Source organism: Salmo salar, chromosome ssa13 (genome assembly GCF_905237065.1).
Source record: "Salmo salar chromosome ssa13, Ssal_v3.1, whole genome shotgun sequence".
Classification (NCBI taxonomy): domain Eukaryota; kingdom Metazoa; phylum Chordata; class Actinopteri; order Salmoniformes; family Salmonidae; genus Salmo; species Salmo salar.
The window spans coordinates 103883079-103905715 of NC_059454.1; the positions used below are offsets into that span (position 1 = coordinate 103883079).

A 22637-nucleotide genomic window follows, 5' to 3' on the forward strand; every position below is an offset into this window, starting at 1 on the left:
ACTCAAATGATGTCAATTAGCCTATCAGAAGCTTCTAAAGCCATGACATCATTTTCTGGAATTTTCCAAGTTGTTTAAAGGCACAGTCAACTTAGTGTATGTCAACTTCTGACCCACTGGAATTGTGATACAGTGAATTATAAGTGAAATAATCTGTCTGTAAACAATTGTTGGAAAAATTACTTGTGTCATGCACAAAGTAGATGTCCTAATCGACCGGCCAAAACTAGAGTTTGTTAACAAGACATTTGTGGAGAGGTTGAAAAACTAGTTTTAATGACTCCAACCTAAGTGTATGTAAACTTCCCACTTCAACTGTATTACATGCATTCTGTTTGAGACAAGGCCAACACATAAGACATACAAGATGATTTCCTCTAAAACAGAGAGGTTTTGGTGGCTGAAGGAGCTGATGGAGAGAAGGGGGAGATGTCCTCAGGATATGGGAAAATGTCCAGACATCAATACAGCCGCTGAATATGAACAGACAGACGTAGGCAGGGAAAAACAACAGTACACACACATTTTGTTCCACTTCTCTTTTCAGTCAGTTTATTTTTTTCAATTGCTTAATAAAAAATAAAAAAAACGAATTGATGACCAACCACAAATTCTACAGCTCATCATCTGTGCCCCCTCTGGCTGGTAGACTAGCACGCTGGAGTAACCATGCCAACACCCTCCCATCTCATTCCGTCTCCCTCATTCCAATGTCAATGACATGCAAATGGAGGTGCGTTGCATTCAATAGTCGGGTACGTCACGTGACCTAAAGGTCAAGTGTCAGAGGGCGCCGGGAGGCCCAGTGTCACAGATGAGGAAGGACACCGTTGTGTTTCAATGAGTCACTCCATTGCATATGGAACCGGAATCGGCCAATAGCACTACAGCATTGCTTTCAATCTAAAATATCACAGTAATACCACACTTACCAGGCAAGAGATCATCGGTATCACAACGGATTCAGTCACTGAAAATCAAAATCCATTGATCAAATAAAAACTAAATGAACATTTTAAATAAAAACCTCAAATAAAATAAATAAAATCAGCTCATAGGCATGCGCACACTTAGACGGGTGGGTTTGTATAGATCTCCCAACTCATTATATATGTTTCAATTCAAGACCCTCCTATTGACTTGGGTGTGTGACTCCCTTAAAGATTTGGATTCTTGATGCAAGACAGAAACAAAAATAACACTAAACTTCCCAGAGAGATTCAATTCAATGGGAAATCAGGAGCAAGTAACACTAGTAGTTATAGGACTGACAGACTGTCCCAGACAGAGCAGTTCATTCAACATGACCTGAAGCCATAGTAAGAAGACATAGAAAGGCCACCTTCCTATCCACACAACCCTATACAACCCTATAGCTAATCATCATGGGTGCGTCCCAAAAATATCTCATTTCTCCTGAAGTGTACACTCGTTCACTACCTCCCGCAATCTAAAAGCATTGGATTGGTGGATGTACAGGCTAGAACATAGTTCTTATACCAGTCACTTCCTTCAAATCAGTAAAGGGAAGTGAACAAGTGCACACTTTGGGAGGAATTATATTTAATTAGGATGTAGCCATAGTCACTGTTTGCACCATGCCCCCTGAGCACTCGCTCTGTTTTCTTAAATACTGGTAATTACTGTACAGTGGATTACATACAGCCCATCAAATGATAGAATGATGAGTGGGTTGGTATACGTCAATATCGTGGTAAACACATTTGCAGAAGCCAGAATAATGCGAATCACATACTAGCTACCTACATTATATCATAAAAATGATCTGTAAAATAACACAGATTAAAAGATTTCATCATTATACAGATATAAAGACTTGCAAAATGGCTGCTTGAACAGGAGACCATTTGAAGAAGGATTTTATCATGCTTGTTTCTTCCTCCTCTTAAAGGAGCTACATTTCATTTTGGAAGAAATAATAAACTCAAATTCGGTCACTCTGTCTCAGAAAGCACTCTACCTCCCAGCCTTCATATTTAAAACAGGACGCAACTTCATAAATGTATTATAGTTGACAAGGCCACTAGTCTGACTGACTTCAAACCAATCACATCTATGATTCTTCTTTCTAGCCAAACCTTCCCTCTTAGTCTAGTCAACCAACACCTCAAACCTTCCCTCTTAGTCTAGTCAACCAACACCTCAAACCTTCCCTCTTAGTCTAGTCAACCAACACCTCAAACCTTCCCTCTTAGTCTAGTCAACCAGCTCCTCAAACCTTCCCTCTTAGTCTAGTCAACCAGCTCCTCAAACCTTCCCTCTTAGTCTAGTCAACCAGCTCCTCAAACCTTCCCTCTTAGTCTAGTCAACCAACACCTCAAACCTTCCCTCTTAGTCTAGTCAACCAGCTCCTCAAACCTTCCCTCTTAGTCTAGTCAACCAGCTCCTCAAACCTTCCCTCTTAGTCTAGTCAACCAGCACCTCAAACCTTCCCTCTTAGTCTAGTCAACCAGCACCTCAAACCTTCCCTCTTAGTCTAGTCAACCAACACCTCAAACCTTCCCTCTTAGTCTAGTCAACCAGCTCCTCAAACCTTCCCTCTTAGTCTAGTCAACCAGCTCCTCAAACCTTCCCTCTTAGTCTAGTCAACCAGCTCCTCAAACCTTCCCTCTTAGTCTAGTCAACCAACACCTCAAACCTTCCCTCTTAGTCTAGTCAACCAACACCTCAAACCTTCCCTCTTAGTCTAGTCAACCAGCTCCTCAAACCTTCCCTCTTAGTCTAGTCAACCAACACCTCAAACCTTCCCTCTTAGTCTAGTCAACCAACACCTCAAACCTTCCCTCTTAGTCTAGTCAACCAACACCTCAAACCTTCCCTCTTAGTCTAGTCAACCAGTTCCTCAAACCTTCCCTCTTAGTCTAGTCAACCAACACCTCAAACCTTCCCTCTTAGTCTAGTCAACCACCTCCTCAAACCTTCCCTCTTAGTCTAGTCAACCAGCTCCTCAAACCTTCCCTCTTAGTCTAGTCAACCAGCTCCTCAAACCTTCCCTCTTAGTCTAGTCAACCAGCTCCTCAAACCTTCCCTCTTAGTCTAGTCAACCACCTCCTCAAACCTTCCCTCTTAGTCTAGTCAACCAACACCTCAAACCTTCCCTCTTAGTCTAGTCAACCAGCTCCTCAAACCTTCCCTCTTAGTCTAGTCAACCAGCTCCTCAAACCTTCCCTCTTAGTCTAGTCAACCAGCTCCTCAAACCTTCCCTCTTAGTCTAGTCAACCAGCTCCTCAAACCTTCCCTCTTAGTCTAGTCAACCAGCTCCTCAAACCTTCCCTCTTAGTCTAGTCAACCAGCTCCTCAAACCTTCCCTCTTAGTCTAGTCAACCAACACCTCAAACCTTCCCTCTTAGTCTAGTCAACCAACACCTCAAACCTTCCCTCTTAGTCTAGTCAACCAGCTCCTCAAACCTTCCCTCTTAGTCTAGTCAACCAGCTCCTCAAACCTTCCCTCTTAGTCTAGTCAACCAACACCTCACTACTTCCCTCTTAGTCTAGTCAACCAGCTCCTCAAACCTTCCCTCTTAGTCTAGTCAACCAACACCTCACTACTTCCCTCTTAGTCTAGTCAACCAGCTCCTCAAACCTTCCCTCTTAGTCTAGTCAACCAGCTCCTCAAACCTTCCCTCTTAGTCTAGTCAACCAGCTCCTCAAACCTTCCCTCTTAGTCTAGTCAACCATCTCCTCAAACCTTCCCTCTTAGTCTAGTCAACCAACACCTCAAACCTTCCCTCTTAGTCTAGTCAACCACCACCTCAAACCTTCCCTCTTAGTCTAGTCAACCAGCTCCTCAAACCTTCCCTCTTAGTCTAGTCAACCAGCTCCTCAAACCTTCCCTCTTAGTCTAGTCAACCAGCTCCTCAAACCTTCCCTCTTAGTCTAGTCAACCACCTCCTCAAACCTTCCCTCTTAGTCTAGTCAACCAACACCTCAAACCTTCCCTCTTAGTCTAGTCAACCAGCTCCTCAAACCTATTGAGGATCCTGTAATACTAGTACCCATTACCACTGTTAAAATGTATTTGTTATTTGATATTTTTTACTTTTAAAGCAAATAATCGCCTTAAAACCATTTAAAACAAATCAAACCTGTGCAACAGGTCAGCCCTAAAATATTCCATAATCATACATATTTAAACCTGATTTAAAAGAAATAATAGAATAATAATGATAACGATAATATAATAATATTTATACAGAAGGTAACAAAAGCATGGACAGAGGAAATTAAACCCCTCCCAAAAGGACAAAAAAGCCTCAACAAAGCAGTTGCCCCCAAGTCCTCAAGTCTCCCCCATGACAGACCCAGTGGGCCCTCTCTGTCAGGGGCCTGGCTGGGTTAGCCTGGGTTGGAGGATGGGTTGGCCTGTGTCTGTCTTGCAGCCAGCCCATTTGAGTCTTCTTCCAGTAATGTTAGCCATCTGCCAGCAAGCCAGCCAGCCAAAACAGGTCAGCAGGCCAGGCCCAGTGTCCCAGTGTATCAGACATACAAAGGGCATCTGGCAGGGGACTAAAGCAGGCCTGTCCATGTTGCCTGGGGGGTTGGAGGGTCGCCGGGGGGGAGGGAGGCAGGCAGGCAGGCCTGGGGGGAGGGAGGCAGGGAGGGTCGCCTGGGGGAGGGAGGCAGGGAGGCAGGCCTGGGGAGGAGGGAGGCAGGGAGGGTCGCCTGGGGGGAGGGAGGCAGGGAGGCAGGCCTGGGGAGGAGGGAGGCAGGGAGGGTCGCCTGGGGGGAGGGAGGCAGGGAGGCAGGCCTGGGGAGGAGGGAGGCAGGGAGGGTCGCCTGGGGGGAGGGAGGCAGGGAGGCAGGCCTGGGGAGGAGGGAGGCAGGGAGGGTCGCCTGGGGGGGGGCAGGGAGGCAGGCCTGGGGGGAGGGAGGCAGGGAGGGTCGCCTGGGGGGAGGGAGGCCTGGGCAGAGAGCGAGGCCTGGGCAGAGAGGGAGGCCTGGGCAGAGAGCGAGGCCTGGGCAGAGAGCGAGGCCTGGGCAGAGAGGGAGGCCTGGGCAGAGAGCGAGGCCTGGGCAGAGAGCGAGGCCTGGGCAGAGAGCGAGGCCTGGGCAGAGAGCGAGGCCTGGTGAGGGGACAAACTAGAGGGAGGCATGCTCCCCCAGCCAGTCACATAGACCCCGGGGTGGAAGGGGTCTAGAGCTGAGAGGAGGAGGAGAGACAGAGGAAACAGATAGGAGGGCGGGTAGTTGGCAAACAAGCACAAAAGAGATAGAGAATGAAATGTCCCTCTGGACACCACCTTCTCTTTTTAACCTCTGAGGAGACCCTCTGTTCCCCAGAGACGGCTGTTACCCGACCCTGTACCCCCACACACCCCTCTCCTCTACGTGCCTCACAATCACTCTTTGTCCTCCTCCCGTCTCGTTGGAGCAGGCAGCATGGCCAGTGGCCAGTCTTTTTAGTTGTGTGTGTAGTGTTTGTCTTGTTTATGCATGGTTTCACATGTTTCTGTCTTGTCACTTGTCTCATCCCCAAACCGTAACCTAAACCCTTTCGGCCCCAGATAAATTCTGTACTGCCGCCTGGTACGGTCCCATGCATCCTAGCTATCAACCCAGTTAAGGCCTCCCTATGTCAGACAAGTGGACCTTTTTATTTGATTTAACCAGGTAGTCTTATTGAGATAAAATGTCTTTTTCAAGAGAGACCTGAAGACCTGTGAGCCTAGGTCCAGGCCTGGGTCCTGGGTGGCTAGGCGGTGGTGAGCTTCTGAATGGTCCTGTTGTAGTACTGTGTGGTGAGGGCCTCCAGAGGGCTCCAGTGGTGGGCACGGAGCTCAATGACCTCCATGAGGAGGGAGCGGGTCAGCTGGGACTCAGCCGGACACAGCATCTTGTCCCTGGCTGTGGCAAGGAGCTCAGTCATCATCTCTGGAAGCTGCTCCTCCAAGAGATGACCTGTGGACTGCAGCTGGAGGAGAGGAGGAGGACAGAGAGAAGGGGAGAAGAGGAGAGGGAGGAGGATGAAGAGAAGGGAGGACGGTGGTTAGGAGGAGGGAGGGAGGATGAGAAGAGGGAGGAAGAGGGGAGGGAGGTTAGGAGGAGGGAGGAGAGGACAAGAGGAAGGAAGAGGAGAGGAGAGTAGGAGGGAAGAGGAGGAGCGGGAGGGAGAGGAGGAGGGTAGGAGGGAGGGGGTTAGGAGGAGGAGAGAGGTGAGTCGGGTTACATCTAGCTGTCTGAATATTAAGAAGGCTAGTCAGAGACGGGTTAGCTAGCTTCAGAGTGGGGGTGTCTGTCTGAGAGACGGGTTGGCTAGCTTCAGAGTGGGGGTGTCTGTCTGAGAGACTGGTTGGCTAGCTGCAGAGTGGGGGTGTCTGTCAGAGACGGGGCTGGTTGGCTAGCTTCAGAGTGGGGGTGTCTAAGGGACGGGGCTGGTTGGCTAGCTTCAGAGTGGGGGTGTCTAAGGGACGGGGCTGGTTGGCTAGCTTCAGAGTGGGGGTGTCTAAGGGACGGGGCTGGTTGACTAGCTTCAGAGTGAGGGTGTCTGTCAGAGACAGGTTGGCTAGCTTCAGAGTGGGGGTGTCTGTCAGAGACTGGTTGGCTAGCTTCAGAGTGGGGGTGTCTGTCAGAGACGGGGCTGGTTGGCTAGCTTCAGAGTGGGGGTGTCTAAGGGACGGGGCTGGTTGGCTAGCTTCAGAGTGGGGGTGTCTAAGGGACGGGGCTGGTTGGCTAGCTGCAGAGTGGGGGTGTCTAAGGGACGGGGCTGGTTGGCTAGCTTCAGAGTGGGGGTGTCTAAGGGACGGGGCTGGTTGGCTAGCTGCAGAGTGGGGGTGTCTAAGGGACGGGGCTGGTTGGCTAGCTTCAGAGTGGGGGTGTCTGAGTTGTGGAAGGTTAGGGGCACGCTCTTTAACCTACGTCTGTCACGGAAGGATGGAGTCCCATTATAGGAACCTCGGCCTGTCTGTCCAGTCCATCTGATATTCTCAAATTCCCATACAAAACAATGTGAAAATTCTGGAGGAATTCAAACAATTAGTGATTAGCTCCACTACAGCTATGGCAGACTTCCTAGAGCTGGCCTGACAGGTCACCTTCCCTGCCCTGCCCTTGTGCTCTCTCTTTCTCTGCCTTGAACAGAGCTCCTCCCCAGCCCTCCTCTGATCACCTCCCCAGCCCTCCTCTGATCACCTCCCCAGCCCTCTTCTCCTCTCCTCCCCAGCCCTCTTCTCCTCTCCTCCCCAGCCCTCCTCTGATCTCCAACCCAGCTCCAGGCTCTAGTCTGCAAACTAGTTTCAGACTCTGTTCTTAGCCTCTACACTACCTCAGTGTCACTCTATAATTCATGCTGAGACAGAAAGATTCCTTCTCTACATCCAGACAGACAACAGACTGACTACAACTGGCTTGGGCTGAATAACATACAGTGTATACTGCATGCACTCTGTTCTACTGCCTCTCTGTCCATTAATATACAAAGGACCAATGTGTACTGTAAGAGGCTTCAGTGAAGATGGGAGTGTGTTGACGTACAGGACAGAATAGATAGAATATGAAGAGTACATACCTCCATAGAACAGCAGAGGACTGCATCCTCCTTAACCTCGGGAGACTGCAGCAGCTGAAACAGACATGATGAGATGTCTCTATAATGATACAGTAACTGTTTATTCTTTATGTCTACAGCTCAGAATAAAGCAGTCATGCAGAGTGGCAGAAGTTACAAAATATACACCCGCAGCAGAGATGGGTACTGTACTGTATGTATGACGAGTGCCGTCTTTCTGTTTGTGAGGTTGAATGACAATGAGAGGAAAAACAAAGAGAGACACAGACAGAGAGAGAGAGACCTGGCTCTCAAGATAAGACAGGCTATGTGCACACTGCCCACAAAATGAGGTGGAAACTGAGCTGCACTTCCTAACATCCTGCCAATTGTATCACCATATTAGAGACATACAGTACCAGTCAAAAGTTTGGACACACTTACTCATTTAAGGGTCTTTCTTTATTTTGACTAATTTATACATTGTAGAATTATAGTGAAGACATCAAAACTATGAAATAACACGTATGGGATCATGTAGTAAACAAAAAAGTGTTAAACAAATCAAAATATATTTTATATTTCAGATTCTTCAAAGTAGCCACCCTTTGCCTTGATGACAGCTTTGCGCACTCTTGGCATTCTCTCAACCAGCTTCACCTGGAATGCTTTTCCAACAGTTTTGAAGGAGTTCTCATATCTGCGTCTCACAAAGACATGGCGGTTGGAATCAAAAATCTCACATTTGGACCCATCGCTCGTGTTTCTTGGCCCAAGCAAGTCTCTTCTTCTTATTGGTGTCCACTCAAAGCCAGAGACATGTCGTTAGTAAAGATTGAAAAAAGTAATGGGCCTACACAGCTGCCCTGGGGATTTCCTGATTCTACCTGGATTATGTTTGAGAGGTTTCCATTAAAAAACACCTTATGTGTTCTGTTAGACAGGTAACTCTTATCCACATTATAGCAGGGGGTGTAAAGCCATAACACATACGTTTTTCCAGCAGCAGACTATGATCGATAATGTCAAAAGCTGCACTGAAGTCTAACAAAACAGCCCCCACAATATTTGTATGATCAATTTCTCTCAGCCAATCAGTAATTTCTGTAAGTGCTGTGCTTGTCGAATGTCCTTCCCTATAAGCGTGCTGAAAGTCTGTTGTTAATTTGTTTACTGTAAAATATCATGGTCAAACACAATTTTTTCCAAAAGTTTACTAAGGATTGGTAACTGGCTGATTCGTCAGCTATTTGAGCCAGTAATGGGGGCTTTACTATTCTTAGGTAGCAGAATGACTTTTGCGTCTCTCCAATCCTGGGGCACACACTTTCTAGAAGGCATAAATTTAAGATATGGCAAATAGGAGTGGCAATATCGTCCACAATTATCCTCAGTAATTTTCCATCCAAGTTGTCAGACCCCGGTGGCTTGTCATTGTTGATATACAACAATAATTTGTTCACCTCTTCCACACTCACTTTACGGAATTCAAAAGTACAATTCTTGTATTTCATAATTTGGTCAGATATACTTGGATGTGTAGTGTCAGCATTTGTTGCTGGCATGTCATGCCTAAGTTTGCTAAGTAGTTGGCAATATCAGTTGGTTTTGTAATGTATGAGCCATCTGATTCAATGAATGATGGAGCTGAGTTTGCCTTTTTTCCCCAAAAATGTAATTGAAGGTGCTCCAAAGCTTTTTACTATCATTCTTTATGTCATTTATCTATGTTTCATAGGGTAGTTTCTTCTTTTTATTCAATTTAGTCACATGATTTCTCAGTTTGCAGTATGTTTGCCAATCGGTTGTGCAGCCAGAGTTACCATTCCTTTTGACTCATCCCTCTCAACCGTAGCATTTTTCAATTCCTCATCAATCCACAGGGATTTAACCGTTTTTACAGTCATTTTCTTAAATGGTGCATGCTTATTAGTAACTGGAATAAGCAATTTCATAAATGTGCTAAGTGCAGCATCTGGTTGCTCGTCATTACACACCGCGGACCAACAGATATTCTTTACATCAACACCATAGGAATCACTACAAAACTTATTGTATGACTAATACACTATATTAGGCCCAGCCTTTGGAACTTTGGTTTTCCTAGATATGGCTACTATACTGTGATCACTACATCTGATGGATCTGGATACTGCTTTAAAACACATTTCTGCAGCATTAGTAAAGATGTGATCAATACATTATTTAATTCCTGTGCTGTTTGTAAATATCCTGGTCGGCTGACTGATAACCTGAACCAGGTTGCAGACACTGGTTACAGTTTGAAGCTTTTTCTTGAGTGGGCAGCTTGATGAAAACCAGTCAATATTTAAATCACCCAGAAAATATACCTCTGTTGATATCACATACATTATCAAGCATTTCACACATTATCAAGATACTGACTGGTAGCACTTGGTGGTCTATTGCAGCTTCCCACCAGAATGGGCTTTAAGTGAAGCAGATTAACCTGTAGCCAGATTACTTCAACAGTGTTTAACATGAGATCCTCTCTAATCTTTACCGGAATGTGATTCTGAATATAAACAGCAACACCACCACTGGCATTTATTTTCTGTAAATGTTATAACCTTGTATTGCTACCACTGTATCAAAGGTATTGTCTAATTGAGTTTCAGAGATAGTCAGGATATGAATGTGATCTGTTACTAGCAAGTTACACATTTCATGAAGCTTGTTTCTTAAGCTACATATGTTAACGTGGGCTATTTTGATCACTTTTCTGGGATGCTTGCTTGTTTTCATTGCTTTACTGGGAAGCTTAGCAGAAGTAGATATGCTCATGTTATTTATGTTAGTTTGTGCAGGGTGAGCTGCACACAGACTTCCTACTAGGGCACACCGCCTCAGTGCTAACAACATAAATCTGGTTCATAGACACATGATTGCTGCATACAATAGCTGTAGGATCAGCAGAGGCATACAGGGCAGTTACAGGGACATACATTAGGTTACTTACATTGTGTCTACCAACGCCCCTGGTATAATGTACATTTGCTAAAGAATTATGATGACTCAGCGTCACAATGGTAGGGATTAGCTGAGCTGGGCTTGGGTCATTGATAAGTCATTTTCTCAACGCAGCCTTATAATGCTGTGAAAGGATCCAGGAACCCAAATGATTTGGGTGGATCCCATCCTCCTTATAAAACGGGTTTTGTTTAAAAAATGTATCGAAATTGTCAACAAAAGTTACACACATTGAGCTGCAATAATCACGTAGCCAGTTGTGAAGAGAAAGAATCCTGCAAAAGCGTTCAATGCTGCGATTCAGAGAGGACACAGGGCCAGATATGATTGGTCTTTTATTAGTGTCTAGCAGAGAGTCAATCAGCTTTTTGAAATCCAGTTTCAACTGTTCAGAGCTGCCCTTCATAATGTCATTAAAACCCACATGGACTACAATAGAATTGATGTCCATGTCCTGGAGTAGTGTATTCGGGAGCAGCTTAGTAATGTCATTTACTCGAGCTCCGGGGTAGGACAGTTCCTGGTGCAAAAACACTGTCACATTCCTTACCATGGAGAAGCACAAAATCATGGCTGGCGAGAATGACTTAGAAATCCACCCACTCCCACGCTTCACAGGATGGTGCTGGCCTCCACGGTTCGTGACATGCAACCATCATTGATTGTCATGCTCCTCTTGCTGTGCTCCTTCGACTCTGCTATCAGATGGAGGAGGAAAGGCAGGAGATGGCTCCCCTGGCGAACAAACTCTGGGCAACACCGGCAAGTCGGTGTGAACGCCATCCAGGCATAGAAAAGGTAAACATTTCCTCAGTTTCTTACGTAGGCTGGCGACCTGTGTGATCAAGGAAGCCACATCAAGCCTATAATCCTCGGCAAGCAAACAATTGCCAAACTGGTACTCAGTGATCCAGTTTGTCCTGAATCAAAGCGTAGTAGATACAGCGCTGGAACTCAGTGATCCAGTTTGTTCTGAAACAAAGCGTAGAAGATACAGCTTCTACAGCGCTGGAACTCAGTGATCCAGTTTGTCTTGAAACAAAGCGTAGTAGATACAGCTCCTACAGCGCTGGAACTCAGTGATCCAGTTTGTCCTGAAACAAAGCGTAGTAGATACAGCGCTGGAACTCAGTGATCCAGTTTGTCCTGAAACAAAGCGTAGTAGATACAGCTCCTACAGCGCTGGAACTCAGTGATCCAGTTTGTCCTGAAACAAAGCGTAGTAGATACAGCTCCTACAGCGCTGGAACTCAGTGATCCAGTTTGTCCTGAAACAAAGCGTAGTAGATACAGCGCTGGTACTCAGTGATCCAGTTTGTCCTGAAACAAAGCGTAGTAGATACAGCGCTGGAACTCAGTGATCCAGTTTGTCCTGAAACAAAGCGTAGTAGATACAGCGCTGGAACTCAGTGATCCAGTTTGTTCTGAAACAAAGCGTAGGATACAGCTTCTACAGCGCTGGAACTCAGTGATCCAGTTTGTCCTGAAACAAAGCGTAGAAGATACAGCTTTTACAGCGCTGGAACTCAGTGATCCAGTTTGTCCCGAAACAAAGCGTAGTAGATACAGCTCCTACAGCGCTGGAACTCAGTGATCCAGTTTGTCCTGAAACAAAGCGTAGTAGATACAGCTCCTACAGCGCTGGAACTCAGTGATCCAGTTTGTCCTGAAACAAAGCGTAGTAGATACAGCTTCTACAGCGCTGGAACTCAGTGATCCAGTTTGTCCTGAAACAAAGCGTAGTAGATACAGCGCTGGAACTCAGTGATCCAGTTTGTTCTGAAACAAAGCGTAGTAGATACAGCTCCTACAGCGCTGGAACTCAGTGATCCAGTTTGTTCTGAAACAAAGCGTAGTAGATACAGCTTCTACAGAGCTGGAACTCAGTGATCCAGTTTGTCCTGAAACAAAGCGTAGTAGATACAGTTTCTACAGCGCTGGAACTCAGTGATCCAGTTTGTTCTGAAACAAAGCGTAGTAGATACAGCTTCTACAGCGCTGGAACTCAGTGATCCAGTTTGTTCTGAAACAAAGCGTAGTAGATACAGCTCCTACAGCGCTGGAACTCAGTGATCCAGTTTGTTCTGAAACAAAGCGTAGTAGATACAGCTTCTACAGCGCTGGAACCGTTCATTTACTTCTCCAGCGCAATTGGAAAACTCATCTCTGACTAACTTCATTAGCTTGATAGCTAACGTTAGCAGTTAGTTTATTTCACTTTTGTTTATTATCTAGTCACTTGCTTTGGCAATGTAGACATATGTGTCCCATGCAAATAAAGCCCTTTCAATTGAATTGAGAGAGAAAGAGCGAGATGTGAAAGCTTGGCTCACTAACAGCTCAGCTCAGTCCAAACAGAACAGGGTTTTAAATCCAGTCAGGTCCAAACTATGGTTGGGCAGTAGCTACCGAATGGCATATTTGGTGAGTTTGGAAATTTTACAAGCGAATGTGAAATGTGCAAATGAACAAAGTTTTGACGCATGTAGTTCTGGCTCTCCAGCAGCATGTCTACATGCTGTGTCTAGTCGCTAGGAGAAGGGGGGGGGCAGAAGGGCTGAGAACAAAGAGGAGAAAAAAAAGGAAATCAAGATGGCAGCGGCAGTTATACAAAAAAACTAATCCAAAAGGGCTTTGCCTTCAACACTGTAGACGACTACCGCCACCTTACTCAATCAGCCACTTAGTTACAGCAAGTTTAATTTCATTCAGAATTCTGCATTTTACACACCAACAACAACAAATAGACACAATGCATAAGAAATATCTTGCTGCGTTTTGTAAACACAGATCTAAAATGCTTCATATTGTAATTTCTGCTCAGCATTAGATTCACTTTGTTCATTTGCACAACATCTCTCATTCACATTCGCTTGTAAAATTTCCAAACTGCATCAAAGCTGGGCCGAGAGACTGAAAAACAGCTTCTATCTCAAGGCCATCAGACTGTTAAACAGCCATCACTAACATTGAGTGGCTGCTGCCAACATACTGACTCAACTCTAGCCACTTTATTAATGAAAGAAATGATGTAATAAATGTATCACTAGCCACTTTAAACAATGACACTTTATTTAATGTTTACATACCCTACATTACTCATCTCATATGTACATACTGTACTCTATACCATCTACTGCATCTTGCCTATGCCGTTTGGCCATCGCTCATTCATATATTTTTATGTACATATTCTTATTCATTCCTTTACACTTGTGTGTATAAGGTAGTTGTTGTGAAATTGTTAGGTTAGATTACTTGTTAGATATTACTGCATGGTCGGAAGTAGAAGCACAAGCATTTCGCTACACTCGCATCTGCTAACCATGTGGATGTGACAAATAACATTTGATTTGATTTTGTGCTTCAGTTGCACTTCTAAACTTGAATGAGAATTCACGACCGGGCATTCTGTCAGCAGACAGCGCTCCTACGGATGAGAATTCACGATCGGGCATTCTGTCAGCAGACAGCGCTCCTACTGATGAGAATTCACAACCGGGCATTCTGTCAGCAGACAGCGCTCCTACTGATGAGAATTCACGACCGGGCATTCTGTCAGCAGACAGCGCTCCTACTGATGTGAATTCACGACCGGGCATTCTGTCAGCAGACAGCGCTCCTACTGATGAGAATTCACGACCGGGCATTCTGTCAGCAGACAGCGCTCCTACTGATGTGAATTCACGACCGGGCATTCTGTCAGCAGACAGCGCTCCTACTGATGTGAATTCACGACCGGGCATTCTGTCAGCAGACAGCGCTCCTACTGATGAGAATTCACGACCGGGCATTCTGTCAGCAGACAGCGCTCCTACTGATGTGAATTCACGACCGGGCATTCTGTCAGCAGACAGCGCTCCTACTGATGTGAATTCACGATCGGGCATTCTGTCAGCAGACAGCGCTCCTACTGATGTGCAGTTCCGGTACTTTTCTTGGTCTAGTCAGCCTATTTTTCTCTGGTAAAATGCAAGATTATCTTTAAGCAAAACATTAGGAAATGTAGCTGGCTACATTCTTTTTTATTGATAGGCCTAAACATTAGAAATATTATGGACATGTGTCGTTTTTGCAAAAAAGACCTTCTATTGTATTCTGATGAAAATGAAGCGTTGTCAAATGTGTTGCACTGATGTATTTTCTGTGAAGGAAAACTATAGTTGCACGTCTATTGAAGCAGAAAAACACTTAACGTCCATAATAAAATGCGACCCCTGTCAATACACACCTGCTCCCACTTTCTCCTGTTATTTACAAACAAACACGTGACTGGCTCAACTGTGCTGGGGAACTAAGTAAGCTTCATGTAAAATAATGTGACAGGTGAAATAAGAACACAATCTGCTTTATCTCCTAACACATTGCACAAGTTGACTGCAGGTATTTAATAAAAAAAAAAATATGAATACAAATATTAAAATGATTGAAAAACTTAAGAGATAATTTCAATTGTATTGAAAAACCATCCCGCGGCTATTTCCAAATACCCCTGCATATGGTACAGTATACGCGATATACCGCGTGGTTGTCTTGGCAGGTCTTTATTGGCTGCGTAGCTACAAACTATTACAGTACATTCAGAAAGTATTCTGCACCCTTGACTTGTTCCAAATGTTGTTACGTTACAGCCTTAATCTAAAATGAAATAAAAAATCCTCAATCTACACAATACCCTATAAGAACAAAGCAAAAATGGGTTTTTAGACATTTTTGCAAATGTATAAAAGTACTCAGTACTTTGTTGAAGCATGTTTGGAAGAGATTACAGCCTCGAGTCTTCTTGGGTATGACGCTACTAGCTTGGCACACCTGTATGTGGAGTTTCTCTAATTATTCTCTGCAGATCCTCTCAAGCTCTGTCAGGTTGGATGGGGAGAGTCGCTGCACTGCTATTTTCAGGTCTCTCCAGAGATGTTAGATCGGCTTCAAGTCCGGGCTCTGGGCCACTCATTGACATTCAGAGACTTGTCCCCGAAGCCACTCCTGCGTTGTCTTGGCTGTATGCTTAGGGTGACTTTGTCCTGTTGGAAGGTGAACCTTCACCACAGTCTGAGGTCCTAAGCGCTCTGGCGCAGGTTTTCATCAAGGATCTCTCTGTACTTTGCTCCGTTCATCTTTCCCTCGATCCTGACGAGTCTCCCAGTCTCTGCCGCTGAAAAACATCCTCACAGCATGATGCTGCCACCACCATGCTTCACCGTAGGGATGGTGCCAGGTTTCCTCCAGACGTGACCTTCAGGCCAAAGAGTTCAGTCTGGGTTTCAACAGTACAGAGCATCTTGTTTCTCATGGTCAGAGTCCTTTAGGTGCCTTTTGGCAAACTCCAAGCAGGCTGCGCGGAACTCTAACCCGGAAGCTTATAAGAAATCCTGCTATGCCCTCCGACGAACCATCAAACAGGCAAAGGGTCAATACAGGGCTAAGATTGAATCGTACTATACCGGCTCCGACGTTCATCTTATGTGGCAGGGCTTGCAAACTATTACAGACTACAAAGGGAAGCACAGCCGCAAGCTGTGCAGTGACACGAGCCTACCAGACGAGCTAAATCACTTCTATGCTCGCTTCGAGGCTAGCAACACTGAGGCATGCATGAGAGCATCAGCTGTTCCGGAAGACTGTGTGATCACGCTCTCCGTAGCTGACGTAAGACGTTTAAACAGGTCAACATTCACAAGGCCGTGTGCTCCGGGCATGTGCTGATGAACTGGCAGGTGTCTTCACTGACATTTTCAACATGTCCCTGATTGAGTCTGTAATACCAACATGTTTCAAGCAGACCACCACCACTGTGCCCAAGAACACGAAGGCAACCTGCCTAAATGACTACAGACCCGTAGCACTCACGTCCGTAGCCATGAAGTGCTTGAAAGGCTGGTAATGGCACACATCAACACCATTATCCCAGAAACCCTAGACCCACTCCAATTTGCATACCGCCCCAACAGATCCACAGATGATGCAATCTCTATTGCACTCCACACAGCCCTTTCCCACCTGGACAAAAGGAACTCCTACGTGAGAATGCTATTCATTGACTACAGCTCAGCGTTCAACACCAGAGTACCCTCAAAGCTCATCACTAAGCTAAGGATCCTGGGACTAAACACCTCCCTCTGCAACTGGATCCTGGACTTCCTGACGGGCCGCCCCCAGGTGGTGAGGGTAGGTAGCAACACATCTGCCACGCTGATCCTCAACACAGGAGCCCCTCAGAGGTAGGTGCTCAGTCCCCTCCTGTACTCCCTGTTCACCCACGACTGCATGGCCAGGCACGACTCCAACACCATCATTAAGTTTGCAGACGACACAACAGCGGTAGGCCTGATCACCGACAACGACGAGACAGCCTATAGGGAGGAGGTCAGAGACCTGGCCGGGTGGTGCCAGAATAACAACCTATCCCTCAACGTAACCAAGACTGATTGTGGACTACAGGAAAAGGAGGACTGAGTACGCCCACATTCTCATCGACGGGGCTGTAGTGGAGCAGGTTGAGAGCTTCAAGTTCCTTGGTGTCCACATCACCAACAAACTAGAATGGTCCAAACACACCAAGACAGTCGTGAAGAGGGCACGGCAAAGCCTATTCCCCCTCAAGAAACTAAAAGGATTTGGCATGGGTCCTGAGATCCTCAAAAGGTTCTACAGCTGCAACATCGAGAGCATCCTGACTGGTTGCATCACTGCCTGGTACGGCACCTGCTCGGCCTCTGACCGCAAGGCACTACAGAGGGTAGTGCGTATGGCCCAGTACATCACTGGGGCTAAGCTGCCTGCCATCCAGGACCTCTACACCAGGCGGTGTCAGAGGAAGGCCCTAAAAATTGTCAAGGACCCCAACCACCCCAGTCATAGACTGTTCTCTCAACTACCGCATGGCAAGCAGTACCGGAGTGCCAAGTCTAGGACCAAAAGGCTTCTCAACAGTTTTTACCCCCAAGCCATAAGACTCCTGAACAGGTAATCAAATGGCTACCAGGACTATTTGCATTGTGTGCCCCCCCCACAACCCCTCTTTTATGCTACTGCTACTTTCTGTTTATCATATCTACATGTACATACTACCTCAATCAGCCCGACTAACCGGTGCCTGTATACAGCCTCGCTACTGTTATTTTTCACTGTTGTTTTTATTTCTTTACTTACCTATTGTTCACCTAATACCTTTGTTTTACATTTTTGAAATTGCACTGGTTAGAGCCTGTAAGTAAGCATTTCACTGTAAGGTCCACACCTGTTGTATTCGGCGCACGTGACAAATAAACTTTGATTTGATGTGCCTTTTACAGGGGACTGGCTTCCGTCTGGCCACTCTACCATAAAGGCCTGCTTGGTAGAGTGCTGCAGAGATGGTTGTCCTTCCGGAAGGTTCTCCCATCTCCACAAGGGAACTCTGGAGCTGTCCGTGTGACCATCGGATTCTTGGCCCTTCTCCTCCCATTGCACAGTTTGGCCAGACAGCCTTCTTCTAGGAAGAGTCTTGGTGGTTGCAAATCTCTTCCATTAAGAATGATGGAGGCCACTGTGTTTTTGGGGACCTTCAATGCACAAATGTTTTGGTACTCTTCCCCAGATCTGTGCCTCGACACATCCTTTCTCGGAGCTCTATGGAAAATTCCTTCAACGTCATGGCCTGGTTTTTGCTCTGACATGCACTGTCAACTGTGGGACCTTATAGACAGTTATGTGCCTTTCCAAATCATGTCCAAACAACTGAATTTACCACAGGTGGACTCCAAGCTGAAAACATCTTAACCTGTTGGGGCTAGGGGGCAGTATTTACACGGCTGGATAAAAAAATGTACCCGATTTAATCTGGTTACTAATCCTACCCAGTAACTAGAATATGCATATACTTATTATATATGGATAGAAAACACCCTACATTTTCTAAAACTGTTTGAATGGTGTCTGTGAGTATAACAGAACTCATTTGGCAGGCAAAACCCTGAGACATTTTCTGACAGGAAGTGGATACCTGATGTGTTGTATTACCTTTAAACCTATGCCATTGAAAAACACAGGGGCTGAGGAATATTTTGGCACTTCCTATTGCTTCCACTAGATGTCACCAGCCTTTACAAAGTGTTTTGAGTCTTCTGGAGGGAGATCTGACCGAACAAGAGCCATGGAACGATGATGGCCCATTAGACACCTGGCGCGCGAGTTCATGTTGGGTACCCTCGTTCCAATACGTTATAAAAGAGAATGCATTCGTCCACCTTGAATATTATTCATGTTCTGGTTAAAAAGGCCCTAATGATTTATGCTATACAACGTTTGACATGTTTGAACGAACGTAAATATATTTTTTCCCCTCGTTCATGAAGTGAAGTCCGGCGGGCTTAGATCATGTGCTAACAAGACGGAGATTTTTGGACATAAATGATGAGCTTTTTTGAACAAAACTACATTCGTTATGGACCTGTGATACCTGGAAGTGACATCTGATGAAGAGAATCAAAGGTAATGGATTATTTACATAGTATTTTCGATTTTAGATCTCCCCAACATGACGGCTGGTCTGTATCGCAACGCGTATTTTTCTGGGCGCAGTGCTCAGATTATTGCAAAGTGTGATTTCCCAGTAAGGTTATTTTTAAATCTGGCAAGTTGATTGCGTTCAAGAGATGTAAATCTATAATTCTTTAAATGACAATATAATATTTTACCAATGTTTTCTAATTTTAATTATTTAATTTGTGGTACTGACTTGACTGCCGGTTATTGGAGGGAAACGATTTCCTCAACATCAATGCCATAGTAAAACGCTGTTTTTGGATATAAATATGAACTTGATAGAACTAAAAATGCATGCATTGTCTAACATAATGTCCTAGGAGTGTCATCTGATGGAGATTGTAAAAGGTTAGTGCATCATTTTAGCTGGTTTTATGGTTTTGGTGACCCTGTCTTTGAATTGACAAAACATTACACACAACTCTTGTAAATGTACTGTCCTAACATACTCTAAATTTATGCTTTCGCCGTAAAACCTTTTTGAAATCGTAAAACGTGGTTAGATTAAGGAGATGTTTATCTTTCAAAGGGTGTAAAATAGTTGTATGTTTGAAAAATTTGAATTTTGACATTTATTTGGATTCAAATTTGCCGCTCTTGAAATGCACCTGCTGTTGATGGAGTGCACCACGGGGGGGACGCTAGCGTCCCACCTAGCCCATAGAGGTTAAGGATGATCAATGGAAACAATGCACAGGAGCTCAAGTTCCAGTCTCATAGCAACGGGTCTGAATACTTATGTAAACAGGTATTTCAGTTTACAAAAAATATAAAGACCTGTTTTCACTTTGCCATTATGGGGTATTGTGTGTAGATTGATAAGGATTTTTTATTTATTTAATCCATTTTAGAATAAGGCTGTAACGTAACAAAATGTGGAAAAAGTCAAGTGGCCTGAATACTTTCCGAATGCACTGTATATCATATGGAGCAGAGACGAGAGGAGCAGGTCAGAGCAGAGTAGAGAGGAGCAGAGCAGAGCGGAGGAGCAGAGCAGAGTAGAGTAGACAGGAGCAGAGCAGAGCGAAGCAGAGCAGAGTAGAGAGGAGCAGAGAGGAGAGGAGCAGAGCGAAGCAGAGCAGACAGGAGCAGAGCAGAGAGGAGTAGAGCAGAGAGGAGCAGAGCGGAGAGCAGAGAGGAGCAGAGCGGAGAGCAGAGAGGAGCGGAGCAGAGAGGAGAGGAGCGGAGCAGAGAGGAGCGGAGCAGAGAGGAGCAGAGCAGAGAGGAGCAGAGCAGAGAGGAGCAGAGCAGAGAGGAGCAGAGAGGAGTAGAGAGGACTAGAGAGGAGAGGAGTAGAGAGGAGCAGAGAGGAACAGAGTAGAGAGGAGAGGAGTAGAGAGAAGAGGAGTAGAGAGGAACAAAGTAGAGAGGAGAGGAGTAGAGAGAAGAGGAGTAGAGAGGAGCAGAGCAGAGAGGAGCAGAGCAGAGAGGAGCAGAGCAGAGAGGAGCAGAGCAGAGAGGAGCAGAGCAGAGAGGAGCAGAGCAGAGAGGAGCAGAGCGGAGCAGAGCAGAGAGGAGCAGACTGTTCTTACTATCAGAGAACAAAAGGAAATTGACGACTGTGCTGCCAAATAGTTGAAAAAATACACACCACAGACATGCACTTCTCATGCGCTACGAGCCATAGCAGGAAAATAACTGTACGTGGTACGTAGTGCTGAAGAAGAAGTTAGGTACACAAATTCCATCCTGAAACAGTTTGTGTCCCAAATGGCACCACATTCCCTATAAGTGCACTACTTTTGACCAGGGCCCACAGGGTTCTGGTTAAAAGTAATTCACTACGAAGGGAATAGGATGCCATTTGGCACGCATCCAGAGATATTTTCCAAACACTAAAGACCATTATTAAGAGTGAAGTGGTTGGTGCATTATGCCTAAGCTGCTGAACCAATCCATGGCCAGCCCTCACAGAGACATTGACCTTTCACCTCTGAGGGATTTGTGTGGGGCCGCAGGGTCCAGAGATAATTGCCTTCCTAACTTAAACAGTGCCAGTTCAGACAAAAAGATTCCACACGGGAAGGGAACATCATTCATGCGCCATGCAGAAGAAGTGTGGTGATTGGTCAGGAAAGCACCAAGGATGAGGGGGATGGGCTGAGGTGGGGACCGAGGGTGAGGAACTATTTCATACTAGAAAACACATCCTAATGTTGTATGTTTTTTTTTTTTGTGGGTGCTTATATTGGTCATATTTCACAAATACTAGTGTAGTAACATGTTATTATGCCCTTGCCTAGGCACACTCAAAGCCTTGCACTAGCTACTGGGCATTATGAAAGTCAAGTCGGTAGGAGAGACTAGCTTGGTGTAACTATGTACTACAACAAACACACATTAAGCCCCATCGGTAGAGATGCCTGGAAGGGCGGTAGGTCACTTGGCACTAACCTTGGCATGTCCCCTAGGGTTGCCCCATCGTGGCTGGGCGGGGAGGTGAAAGTTGTGTCTGTATCTGAAATGGTACCCTATTTTCCTACATAGTGCACTACTTTTGACCAGGGCCCATGGGTCATTACTTTCAGATGCAGGTTGTATCTCCTAGCTTGGCCCTGAGGGAATTACTTGGCTGCCTGCTAACAGATGGTCTGGGCAGCACAGCGCCAAGCCACCGCTAAGCCCGCCCACCCTCCCTGAGCTTAGCTCCTGCAGTTTGTCTGGGAGGGTGTGTGAGAGAGAGAGGAGCATCAGACAGGATAGCCAGAGGAGCATCAGACAGGATAGCTAGAGGAGCATCAGACAGGATAGCAAGAGGAGCATCAGACAGGATAGCGAGAGGAGCATCGGACAGGATAACGAGAGGAGCATCAGACAGGATAACGAGAGGAGCATCAGACAGGATAGAAAGAGGAGCATCAGACAGGATAGAAAGAGGAACATCAGACAGGATAGCGAGAGGCGCATCAGACAGGATAGCGAGGGGTGCATCAGACATGATAGCGAGGGGAGCATCAGACATGATAGCGAGGGGAGCATCAGACAGGATAGCGAGGGGAGCATCAGACAGGATAGCGAGGGGAGCATCAGACAGGATAGCGAGGGGAGCATCAGACAGGATAGCAAGGGGAGCATCAGACAGGATAGCAAGGGGAGCATCAGACAGGATAACGAGGGGAGCATCAGACAGGATAGCGAGGGGAGCATCAGACAGGATAACAAGGGGAGCATCAGACAGGATAGTGAGAGCAGCTTCAAACAGGATAGCGAGGGGAGCATCAGACAGGATAGCGAGGGGAGCATCAGACAGGATAGTGAGAGCAGCTTCAAACAGGATAGCGAGGGGAGCATCAGACAGGATAGCGAGGGGAGCATCAGACAGGATAGTGAGAGCAGCTTCAAACAGGATAACGAGGGCAGCATCAGACAGGATAGCGAGGGGAGAATCAGACAGGATAGCAAGGGGAGCATCAGACAGGATAGCGAGGGGAGCATCAGACAGGATAGCGAGGGGAGCATCAGACAGGATAGCGAGGGGAGAATCAGACAGGATAGCGAGGGGAGCATCAGACAGGATAGCGAGGGGAGCATCAGACAGGATAGCGAGGGGAGCATCAGACAGGATAACAAGGGGAGTATCAGACAGGATAGCGAGGGGAGCATCAGACAGGATAGC

General features: G+C 46.1%; 1 protein-coding gene and 1 long non-coding RNA gene across 2 annotated transcripts in view; both read right to left on the reverse strand.

Annotated features, from left to right (window-relative positions):
* Nucleotides 1–524: 524 nt before the first annotated feature.
* Nucleotides 525–4673, reverse strand: LOC106568465 (uncharacterized). Its single transcript, XR_006758434.1, has 2 exons — nt 2135–4673; nt 525–2099 (listed from the first exon to the last, which is right to left on the reverse strand). It is a non-coding gene; the product is annotated as an uncharacterized lncRNA (long non-coding RNA).
* A 765-nt stretch (nt 4674–5438) lies between these two features.
* ctif (CBP80/20-dependent translation initiation factor) overlaps nt 5439–22637 on the reverse strand; it is a 179628-nt gene continuing 162429 nt past the window's right edge. Inside the window, exons 13-14 of the mRNA XM_045692788.1 lie at nt 7526–7579; nt 5439–5932 (exon numbers count right to left, since the gene is read on the reverse strand). Of these exons, the coding sequence (XP_045548744.1) occupies nt 5714–5932; nt 7526–7579 (273 nt within the window). The 3' untranslated portion in view covers nt 5439–5713. The remainder of the gene's footprint in view (nt 5933–7525; nt 7580–22637) is intronic.